This window comes from Triticum dicoccoides, chromosome 7A (assembly GCF_002162155.2).
Source record: "Triticum dicoccoides isolate Atlit2015 ecotype Zavitan chromosome 7A, WEW_v2.0, whole genome shotgun sequence".
Lineage (NCBI taxonomy): Eukaryota > Viridiplantae > Streptophyta > Magnoliopsida > Poales > Poaceae > Triticum > Triticum dicoccoides.
In genome coordinates this window covers 390,387,173-390,399,593 of record NC_041392.1, presented here as the reverse complement: position 1 = coordinate 390,399,593, position 12,421 = coordinate 390,387,173, and the positions used below count along the sequence as shown (strand labels likewise).

Here is a 12,421-nt window from a genome sequence, read left to right as displayed (position 1 = left end):
CATAATCTGAAATCAATATCACTAGATGTGTCATGACTTTCATATTATATAACTTTAGCATGGCAAATGTTGATATTTTTTCATATAAATACGGTCAAACTTTGTGAAGTTTAACTTTAGAAAATTCTAATATGCAGAGTAAAAAGGACCGGAGAGAGTACTATGTCCGTTTTGAGGACCGGCGTTCGAATGCATAACACCCTATGTAAGTTTTTTCCGTTTTGGACCTCTGTTATTCCCTCTTAATTAGTACTAAATTAGTACTACCTCTGTAAACTAATACTACCTTTGTACTAAAATATAAGACGTTTTTGAACTGCAAAAACATCATATATTTCGATAGGAAAGGGGGTGAAGACATTTTAGATCAGAGGGAGTAGACGAGACAAATTATTCCTTTCTTAGTTAGTACTACCTCAGTAAATTGTTAAGAAATAGTAAACCAACTCAACAAAGTCTATCAATATTATTCACGCTGCAAAAGCAAGGCAATTGCGCCGGCAAGAAACGATGGTTGAATAAAGCATTTGACGGAAGTATACATGATTCTGGGCCATCTTCTCCACGTTATATATGACATACAATGAAATACGGAGCAACAAATGTGTACAGTCATTTAGCTCCGTGCCCCACTACGGGGAAACACCATGGGAATACAGAAATCCAGGTTAGGCCACCAAGGCCTATTCTCAGCACTGTGAAGATATCAGGGTTTAGTGAGGTCATAATGCTTGATGTTAGCATTGCAACGTTCAGATCTTTGTGAGGAGCTACCGGTAGGGTGCAGCCACTATAAGCAATTTCTCTCTTACGTTTTCATAACTAACAAAAGCATTTCACCATTCCAAATTCCCATATATTTAATCCTTGGGAAGTGTGAGATCATCTGCAGAAGCTGCCCTTTTCCCATTATAACGCTGACAAATAAACCAAACATCAACAATATAACATATATTACGATTATGTGAGCAAGTTGTAGAACTAACTGAAATGATTTATCTAAGGTACCTGTTTCCCAAAGGTGAATGGAACATATCTGTACTTCACCATATGAAGGATCTGACGCTTCATTGTGACAGTAAACAACACCACCCAATAGAAAAGAAGGATAGGCCAAAACACTGGCACATCGAACACACTGAAGAATGTCATGCCAAAAGCAATGCAGAATGCTTTAACTATAGAATACCTGCAAAGGACAAAACAGAGTGAAGGTCTTAGCAAGGAACACAAACGATCAGTCATTCAATGATAATATTTCTTTTACCCACTCACAGAAAAATTAACCCCGTAAAAAATGAAGAGAAGTTAACTATATCCTTCAAGGAAATCAACTGCATAGGAAAACCTTGACGAAATGGTATTTTTCATAGATTAACGTCCTTTTGGGTGCAATAAACACCATAATCATAGCAAATAACAAGATGCTAATCAACGTTCAATATCTTCCAACGTAGATGGTACTCAATTTTCCAGCTGACATGATTTTATGACAACGGCACAGATATAAAGCACAAAAACAACAAACCTACGTTAGATGCAAAGTCAACAGTAACATTTTTGGAAAATATCAATACAGCCAAAAAAACATTGAGGAATTATCATGGAAAAATAGCAGGGTACGTCACATATTACCAACCAGGGAACCAGAAGAACTGCTTAAAAGTAGAAAACCATTGGCAGCAGATTGTCAAACCCATTGACTGTGTGCTGTAATGACTGAATAGTGCGGTTGGCTCAAACCAGCAAACACTGGGTATGGTAAAGTTATCCATTGTAAAATCTTCTATTACAAGAAAAGAAATGGTGGTGATTACAGCATGATACTGGATTGATTAGAGGGAATGCAATCATATGCAGGCTTTGAAGGGTGCCTGCTTGAATACTGAATAACTTGCAAAAAAAAATCAGCAGTTAAACAGAGAACAAGATTATACCATGGAATGATCCATAAGTAATGATATTTTTTGTAATGATGCTAATAGGCCACCCAATAGAGTTTAACTAAAGAAGAATACGTGTACCATACCAACTACTCCCTCCGTTCCGAATTACTTGTCGCAGGTATGGATGTATCTAGATGTATTTTAGTTCTAGATACATCCATTTCTGCGACGAGTAATTTGGAACGGAGGGAGTAGAATTTGTATGAATTTTTCAAGAAAAAACTAGAATTTGTATGACATATGCCCTTTGAGTTAACTCATATCAACAATAGTTTAACAAAAGAAACCATAAAGAGAACATAACTCATATGGCAAGCCAACCAAGAGGTGCGCCCTGAAACGAAGCGGTGCCAAGCTTCTGGCGTGTTCTGTGTGACAAGAGAGTGCCACAAAAGCTAAAAGGCAGGTTCTATAGGACAGCGATTCAACCCGCTATGTCATATGGCGTTGAATGTTGGGCCAAACAACATGTCCAACAGTTAGGTGTAGCAGAGATGCACATGTTTGGGATGGATACATGTCCAACACAAGGATCAGCTCTGGAATGAGGATATACGTGGCCTCCAGAAACGCGAGTGCATAGAGGACAGTTAAGGCATGCAGACAATGTCAAGAAAGGTCAGGGTAGACCAAATTTGGCATGGGAGGAGTCCGTTAAGCGAGATTTGAAAGGACTGGAATATCACCAAAGAAGTAGCCATGGACAGGGGTGTACTGAAGCTAGCTATCCATGTGCCAGAACCATGAGTTAGTTTCAAGGTCTTCTAGGTTTCACCTCTAGCCTACCCAACTTGTTTGGGACTAAAAGGTTTGGTTGTTGTTGCTGTCGTATTAAATTATGAGAGCAGATATTAGCAATTTAGCATTGCCTTGGGTTAGACCTTTAACCAAAGGGCCTCTTAGAGCTATAAGTATTTAGCCATGTACCATTTGTATTTTCCCCGTTCTATAAAGGGCTTTCTGCATATTGTACCATACCTATACGTGTACATATACTGGCCTATGGCCACCTGCATATACGAGTTGCATATTTCCATACATGGTATTAGAGTTCTAGGTTTTTTCTTCCACACACGCAACTCATGCTCCGATTCAATCTCAAACTCATGCTACCACCATCCCCCTCTTAGCTGGCCATCGCTGCCTCCTCCCCTTTCCATCCAAATTTCTCTCTCTATCCAACTTGCATCTCCCACCTCAGGTCTCTGCGTTGCCAACCTCAGCATGTCTCAGGTCAAGCCATGCCGCCGCCCTCCAGGTTATCCCCCACTGCCACCCACTACCTCCCCCCGCTGGGCCGCAGGTCCCCGATCGCCCACCCCCTACCACCGTACTCCACCTCCGAGGTCGACGAGTGCTCCAGCCATCCGTGATTGTCGGTGGATCCAGCCGTCCCGCTGTTGTTGCACCTGCAGCTTCCCGCCAACAACTTGTCGGATGTTGCTTCTGCTACCCGCTGGTCCCGGCAGCTACGACCTCTTGTATGCATGCACCGTCTCTGTGCGTTGTGCGTGACTGCATTCAACTGGCCTTCAAAGTAAAAAAACAGGAATGAAGTTTTTGTAGGTACACACCTCCCTCGCCGCCGTTGGTTCTTGACAGTGTTCCTTACATTGATCCCATCTCGCACACGCGCCTTTCCTCGGTGCTTGGTGCTCATCCACATGTGAGGTCGTTCCCTCTGACGCCTTCCACAGGCCGTGGTGGTCATTCTTCAGACTCCTCTTGCGACCTCCGCGCATGGTGATTGTCATTGTACACCGACTCCTCGGGACTTTCACCGACAGTGTTGGTGCATATCGCTCCATTGTCTACGCCTCACACATGCGCCTTCCCTTGGCACTTGGTGCTTGTCTGCATGCGACCTCGTCTGGCTTCTGCAAGTGATACTGGTCATGCTATTCCGCCTACTCTAGCGGCTTCCACAAGTGATGGTGGCCGCTCCTCTCTCGAAGCTTCTATGTCAACTACTTCAGCTGTGTCCTTCAATAAGCACGAGGTTGCATGTGTTCACGGCCTGTTTGTTGCCTCTCGTTCTCCATTGTCAGGTGGATCTACGTCGATCTCTTTAGTTGAGCCCTTGTCTGAGCAGGAAATTACGCAACTACGACGCGTACTATCTGTGTATCCCGTTTCTCCATTGACAGGTTTTGTTGGTTCTACTACCAACTCTTTTGGCATTGTGAGACCACCTTCTACACAGGTAGGTACATCATCATTGATTCTTGGTACTGAAGCATCTTTTTATATGACTCATGATTCATCAACTTTGTCCTCTATTTGGCCACTAGATTCTCATTTCATGTTCTTACTGTTGATGGTACATCCCTCTTGGTCAATGGCCAAGGCAATCTAGCACTTCGCCTTTCATGTTTCTGATCTTGTTCATGTTCCTCGGCTTACCATGCAACTCATTTCTGGTGGTCAGATTGTTGACTCCGCTTGTAGGGTCATTCTTGACTTTGAATCTTGCTCTATTCAAGATCATCACACGGGCACTCTACTTGGTGCTGGCCCTCGCTGTCATCATTGCCAAGGTCTCTGGGAGCTGATTGGCTTCACATTCCCTCCGCTGCCACCGCCGCCAGTCTGTCCGCCTCGGACACCTTGTTTACGGGCTCTTCTCAACATGGGCATCATCCTCTTGGAAACTTATGCGGCTCTCGTCTCTCATCCTTAGTTTGACGTGGTGTTATTGGATCCGTCTTCGATGGTGTGTCTTAGCGAGACCGCATAAGCGTACTTTCAATCTTGTTCACTCAAGTGTGGGGTCCAACTCCCTTTGCCTGGCCTTGTTTACGAGTTGTTCTCAAGATGGCATCATCGTCTTGGTCACTTATGCGGGTCTCGCCTCTCATCCTTAGTCTGACATGGTGTTCTTAGATCCGTCTCCGGTGGTGTGTCTTAGCGAGACTGTCAAGTGCGGAGTCCAACTCCCTTTGCCTGGAAAGGAGGCCATCGCTACTATGTTATCTTTATAAATGATTCCTCTTGACACACATGGATATATTTTATCTTCTCGTAGTGAGGTCTTGTCTATCTATAGTAAGTTTGCCGCCATGGTTCATTCCAAGTTTACACGTTGGATCTCGGGATCCAGCTCGCAAGTCTCGCCCACCCAACGGCGGAAGGCATCGACGGGGTAGAGCCAGCTAAAGGACGGCATCGCTTCACAGGAGACTCCATCTGTGATGTCACCGGACGCTCTGTCCTACCACAGGTAGCATCAGAGAGCATCCCCATGGGTTATTTGTCCGCCACTAACAAAGGAGCTTCACTAGCGGTCGAAAAAAAGATGGGAAAGGCGCAGATCTAGGGTCGAAGAAGCGGTGGAAGAATGGGCTAGCGGTGGCTGTCACCGGATGGAAAAGATCAGACAAGCGACAGCTACTAGCTTGGGAGGGTGATGCGCGGGCAGAACGGCCAGGCCACAGCGGGAAGGGTTTGCAACAACGATGGACTTGCAGGTGAAAGGCATTGCCTTCCCCTTGCCCCTTGATTTATACAAGGGGGTGAGGGAGGAAACACGGGCGTCGTGTTCCGTCAAGCCCCGCGCCCCGACACCAACCTTCCCGCCCTGGCACGCATGCGCCCACCAAGGTGGACACACGTCGCCAAGAAGACGGCGCATTCATGGCCCCGCCTCGAAGATTGAGGCAAGCCCAAGCTACACACGCTTTCGCTCCCCCGCATATTCAATCCAACAACGGGGCGGTGAGAACCTCCAGCCCTTTTGCCATGGGCTGCTGAAACGCAGATGTGGCATGCGCCATCACGCAGGACTTCGCAAAGACTGCAGAAGATGAGAGGCAAGCCTCCAATAGGACTTTGCAAGACCTGAGAGGCGAGTCTCCCATAGGCCCTAGTCAAAGACTAGCTATTTAGGACTCAGGCGTCGTCAATCATGGGTATCGATGGTTGACCCCCGCGGTCTAGGCTACCCAGATACACTACGGAGTAGGGCGGTGACGATGCACCCTCCATGGGTCACGAGCTCGACCCCTAACAAAGGGCATCCGACACCGTGATTAGAGATTCGGCTCCATAAAGAGATGTGAGGGTGTTCCCCGAGGACACTACTTCTATACTGGCCCGACCAGACTAACAGGTGCCACTCAAGACTCTGACCTACTACTGACAATAGCCAGCTATGTTTTTAAAGCGGCCCTAAGGCGACGCCTAGGCGTCGAAGCGCTCCCCCTCCGCTTTGGAAAATCGACCGCTTTGGGCGCCTAGGCGTCCAAAGCGCCCGCCTAGGCGTCGCCTAGGCACCAAAGCGCCCCCCCCTCCCTAAGGCGGTAAGGCGTCGCCTTAAAAACATAGATAGCCAGACTCCACCCGCTTGAAGTAATTGGATACCACCGAGTCTTACCCGCTCGTAACTCAACCGCCACGGCGTCCTTGCCCGACGGGGAGGTCATCGATAGGCTTTTGTTTCCTTCTCTCTTCATCCTTTTTTGCAGAAATTCAACAAGTCCTAGGCAGGCGACTTCCCGCCAGGTAGGTCACACGGTAATCAGGGGCTACTGACAAGGATATGACACTCGGACATGCCAGACAAGCATAGGGTCAGCTACAACATCGACCAAGGTGATGAGTCAAACCATCTTGGGAGACAAGGAAGCAGGCGGCTACCCACACACAGCATGGTCCGATTCGACCCAAGGGACCAAGGGGCGCGAGCCCACAATTAGTCCGACCCGAGCAATGTAACCCTAGCTCGACCAAGTATAAGGCAAGCTAGGGGGCCTCTTGTGGGACAAAGACAACATTCTAGAGCCGACTAGCTAGGGTCTTACCTACGCCTCTTCTTTTTCCTCGGCCGCCGCCACCACCGAAAGCTTATAACCCAAGAAACACATCTCTTAAAGCACTCAAGCAATACAACCACCATAGGCTAAGGTGTTGCCTCTCCAGGGAGGGCCCGAACCTAGGTAAATTGCTTGCTTCTTGTGCTACCATCTCGATTTGTCGCTAGCATCCTCTCCGAACAAATTTGTTGTCTCTCGACAGTATTGTCGGTCTCAAAACAACGACAACACGGCTCTGTCAATTTTGGCCCGAGAAGAAGTACGGACAATCTGGCATGTGTACTCCTTAATTTCTACTCCCTCCGTCCCATAATATAAGAGCGTTTTTGATACTACAGTCAAAAACGCTCTTATATTATGGGACGGAGGGAATATTGATTAGTGTTTTGTCTTTTTTAGACCACTAAGCTGGTTCGTTGGATGGCCTAAGAAGATAGAGAACAGTGGACATTAGTTGCTACAGCAGTTGCTTTGAGCCACGTCCGAGGAGCCGACTACAATCCCACATGGACCTGGACCTAGCCTCGGCCCATAACTAACCAGTCTAATCCAACATATCCCATTATTTATAACCTTTAGTACTATTAACAAACAAAAATTACATATGAAAGTAATAGGTGTTTATCCCATCAATTAAACTTGTTCCGTGTTTAATGATAAAATCAGCCTTCATGGTGGATTAACACAAACACCTAAATTTCGGCTCTCTAGCATATTGGGTGATGTGTCGAGGATGCATACCCAAATTTTTCGGCAAGAAATGAGTAGCAAAATGAGAACAATCAATAGGTCAACTAGCTTGCATCTAGCAGAAGTTCACTGCCACACCGTTTTTTATTCTTACTTTGATTTTTGTTTGTTGTATTCTATCCTTATTCCTTCGAAAATCCTCCTCAAAATAAATGTCAGCAGTGAGTCGATTGCCTATTTCTGGATTGTCTGCTTGTACCCACACTAAAAAGAAGATTATTTATTGTGTTACGCAGATTTAATATTTCTAATATGTTTAAATAAAATCATCTAAAAGTAGGATAAAAATAAACATGGTATCGTTATAGTATATTTTGGGTCAATCTATGTCGAGTCGGACCTTTAGCATGGTTCAATTTCTTAAATAGTGTATTAAACTACCTTATGAGTAAGCAACATATTAGCTCATTTGAGTGACCCTCCAAACTCCTCAGGTCAAACCTTTAGCATGGTCCAATTTCTTAAAGCGTGTATTCAACTACCTTATGAGCACCCCGCAAAAAAAACTACCTTATGAGCAAGCGACATATTAGGTCATTCGACCGACCCTCCAAACTCTATTCCTACTCTCATCTTATGTCTAATGCAATACCAGTTAGATCTAAATGTGAATGTGAAGGATCGTCACACAATAAAAAGTGTACTTGATTATTTCGTAGCTTCTCTTTGTCATTTAAGATGTTTTCACGAGCACAAATCCATACTTGACTTTTGATATGTACATTTTTATGTTCGAAAAAATTATGTGGCGACCATTAGGCCAAACAATCTGTTCACCATCCGATCTAGAATCTAAGGGCGATGCGTCGCTCCCCTCTTTAATTGCCTCTTACTTTTCTCCCGCAATCACACTCCACGACTCTATCATCAGCCATGCACCCATATTTTCTCTTTCCAGGTTCTGAAGCCGCATGTGCGCCCAGCATTGCCCCTCTCCGGCATTCTCATCACACTATTCCACTCCGAGATTTTCTACCAAGATGTCCTGTCCAGCACCAACAAAGGCTCCTAGTCTTGCCTGGGGGCGAGTTGGATAGGGACATGACCCCATGGGGCGTGGCATAAATGGCATGGCAAGTGGATTTGCTGCCATGGCAGGTTGAGGGGGCCAGGCTAGGTACCGGAGGTCACGTGTTCGCCATGGTGGGTTCCTCTAGTCTTGGATGACGTGAGCTTCCAGTCCATCGAGTTGGCAACATGGTCCTACCCATGTCATACTCCTGATGTGGCGCATCTCAAGTCGTTTGTACCAAGCTGGAGATCCGAATGTAGTCTCACTTATGACAACTCGCCCGCTCCAGCATGCATCCCTCCCCACTGCGTCACATGTGCAGCTTCAATGTTATGCCATGCCTCGCCCACCACATGCTCGACATAATGCCATACACCCAATACTCTCTACAATGCCTTCACCAGCTCTTTTCCTCACGCGCCTACGACTGCCTTGTCGCCAAACTCCGCTTCAAGCGCAGCCTGATTGATGAGGTGCCCAGAATGACTAATCTCTAGCAGCCAATCCTGTAGGTTTTGTAGACTGTCTACACAGGAGTGATTTGTCTACAACCTTGGTTAGGAGGGGAAGGTGGTGCAAAGGAACACAACATGGAGGGGAAGCTGCTTTGGCAAAGCAACACATGTGAGTCGGTGCCTCCATGAAATTGATGGAGTTACCAACAATCTAGGTGACAGTTATTACTGTTAAACAATGTAATTACCCAGTATTAGTATTGTAATAGTTACTGAGGTATTTTGGTTACAGATACTTGTAATCAAAGCACTACCATATCTGCCCAACTTTCATATTGAAGTTACCACTATGGCACTTTTAGTTACCCAGTTGTCCGGGTTACAGTTACCATCAAAGTACCATGTAGTTACTCGGTAGTTCAAGCTTAATTTGTCACTCAGACTTCATAACGCTAATATAGTTGCCCAGTTTCTCACTGATGCTCAAGTTACAATATCACGGCCGATATATTTACCCAGTTATCCATAGTAAAATTACCATCATAACACTACTACTGTAAGACGCAATTATCAACATGACAATTATGCAGCTACCCAGTTGGTCATGCTGGTCATGCTACAGTTACAAAGCAATTATGTAGCTACCCAGCTCTTATGCTACAGTTACTAACATAGCAATTACGTAGTTACACGGCTCCTTAAGCTAAGTTACATCATGAAACAATTGTAGTTAACTAGTATAACAGGTCATAGTCACCACCACCATTGTACTGATGTATTTACATGGTGGTTCAGTGAGATATAGGACAACTTGTGAGTACTTCGGTAACTTTAGTGACCTGATAACCACTCAGTATAGTTACCCAACATCCAAATTATACTTACCAACATGGCAATTATGTAGGTCCCAAGTTTCTCATGCTACAACAGTTATCACCATGAGAGTTAACCAGCATACTATGTCACAGTCACCACCATACTAGTGGAAGTAATGGTGGTTCTGGTGAGATCTATTTTCGAGGCAATCGCTACCTAGCTCACACATTACTATTTGGACTGTGAGCAATCCAGTAGCTCAAATAATGTTGGCTACCAGCGAGATTTAGTTTTAAATTTGATAAGTATATCTTGAACTATCTGGCATTGTTCCAAATATCGGCCAGTTAATCGGCATCTCGGTCAGTTAATCGCTAATCTGTGCGTCACCGAATAGCCGATTAGCTGATTCATTGGCCGATTAATTGGAAAATTCTCCTATTTATCCATACTCAGCACCCGACTAATATGGTACCAATTTACCGATATCCTAAACATTGCTATCTGGTAACTGACACATTTACTTGGCTTGGTAATCTCTAAGCTCCCAAAAATTTGATTAGACATCCAACCGAGATAATTTTTCAAGACAATAACAATGACTTATATAGTAACAATGATAACTTCTGAGCTCTCAAAAGTCGCTGAAACATTCCAAGAGTTCTAGTTTTCATGTTGAATAACTACTTGCGAGTAGCTTGTAAGTAACATGTTGCAGCTTCCTAATTTTTAACCCGAAAAAGAGATGTCAGGGCATACCCATATGAGATCTAGTTTCAAAGATCTCGTCATGACGAACTTAATGATGAAAACGGATCGTAAATTGGATAATACTATTTGGGAGTTAAATCATTCTGATTTTTCAAAATAAAATAATATTTGCTGACATCATCTTTTTTTTGTTTATACTTGCATGCATGCACCAAAGCTTCAGTTTTGCTAGCTGTAAGAGAAGGAGTGTGCGCCAAGATGGGGATAGGGGAGTGTTCGGCAATTCAGAAAAAAAGATGGAAATAGGAAAATGTTCAGTAGATCGTACCAAGGGCTCATTCTTTTCAGCTCCAGATTCTCCAGAATTTTATTCTGAGAAACTGCCCACAGAAACAGTTGCGTACAGATTCAGTTGTCCAGTTCTTTTCAGCTATTGCAGTCCGAGATTGTTGTATGAGTTGTGTGCTGAAATGTTTATAATGCCCACTGTGTGCTAAGCATCAAAATTCACATAGCACCACATCACATAGCATGTCCTCTATCTACTAAACATAATAGTCCAAATAAGAAATAACCACACTCAAACAGCATGCCCACTGCCAACTTAGCATCAAAATTGGTCATAACATTCACATAACAAACATTCTGTTCCTGCGTACCCGTACCACTCAAAATATAATCAAAACTGGAGCCTGGACGCCCAATCCTACGGAACTGAAGATTGAATATGATAAGCAAAATGGTGACAGCGACCAGAAGCTTCACAGCAACAAGCTCATGGCCACAACGCTCCTGCAGCCGACCACGGGTGCTAGCTCGTGCCCACCACCAGCATGCTCTACGGCATTGTCGCGATGCAGCACATGACAGAAGCGTCAGGAGGGGGAGGTCCCTCAGCCGGTGCTCCCTGGTGCCCTCACCACACGTGCCCACGCCCACAGAGCTGCAGTGGGCGCCCTCGCCCTGGTCCAACATGATGTTGTTCAGCGCCACGTGCCAGCCTGCCAGCGCGCCGGTGATAGGGTGCAGTACCTGCCAAGCGCGCCCGCCTCCGACTCCCATGCGTCCACCGGAAGAAGAGGAGGTGGATCAGCGTCAGGGACGAGCAGTTGCACCGATCGATGCGACGAGGTAAGGTGGGAGCAGGACGAGCAGCAGTGGCCATGTTGGGGATTCGGTGGGGCGAGGTGGCAGCGCTAGGTAGAAAACGATGAAAAGGGGGGCAAAGCCAAAAAAACATTTGTTCAAGTTACATAAGTTCGGGAATCAACTGGAAATTGGGAGTGGCGCCAATTCTCCATCCAACAATTTTTGTGAGGGAAACGGAGGCCATGAGCTGGCAGCTAGGAGGCTTTTTCTAGTTCTTTTCAGCTCAAGATTCCGCAACCCAGAAGTTGTCTCAGAAGATGAAAAGAACTTGCCCTAAATACATAACATTCGGAAAATAGCAAAAGTTATTTTGTGTTTTACACTGGATTTTATTTCCCCACTACTTTGAACAGCTATGCTAAACAAAATTGGATCCCATGCCAAATTGCAGCTCCCAAGCAAGCCAACAGAATTCACAGAACCAAAGACCAGTGCGACTGTGTTCACGCATTAAAATCACAAACAAGCTCCCACCTTCACAATAGATAACCTACATGGAACATAACCATAAAATGAGCAAATAAATAACAAGCAGTCATGCATGGCTGCACAAGAGTTTTGCAGGAACCAGCTAAGTCCCACTCCCGCATCAATCTCCGAAAATTCCGCAATTCAACCAAGACAGAAATTGGCTGCTCACCTATCGACCCAAGAAGTTCTACCCTCAAAAAAGAAAAACTCTACCATCAAATAACCCCATCACCTCTCACATATTATCAAGATCTCAAGCTCCCGAGTAATACAAAACTTACGGGATAAATCCTACGAGAT

The 12,421-nt window shown here is 45.1% G+C and overlaps 1 protein-coding gene across 1 annotated transcript in view; it reads right to left on the bottom strand.

The window, feature by feature from the left end:
* Positions 1-492: 492 nt before the first annotated feature.
* Positions 493-12,421, bottom strand: part of LOC119328987 (protein RER1A-like) — a 13,292-nt gene continuing 1,363 nt past the window's right edge. Inside the window, exons 2-3 of the mRNA XM_037601970.1 lie at positions 1,009-1,189; positions 493-917 (exon numbers count right to left, since the gene is read on the bottom strand). Coding sequence (XP_037457867.1) covers positions 861-917; positions 1,009-1,189 — 238 coding nt within the window. The 3' untranslated portion in view covers positions 493-860. The remainder of the gene's footprint in view (positions 918-1,008; positions 1,190-12,421) is intronic.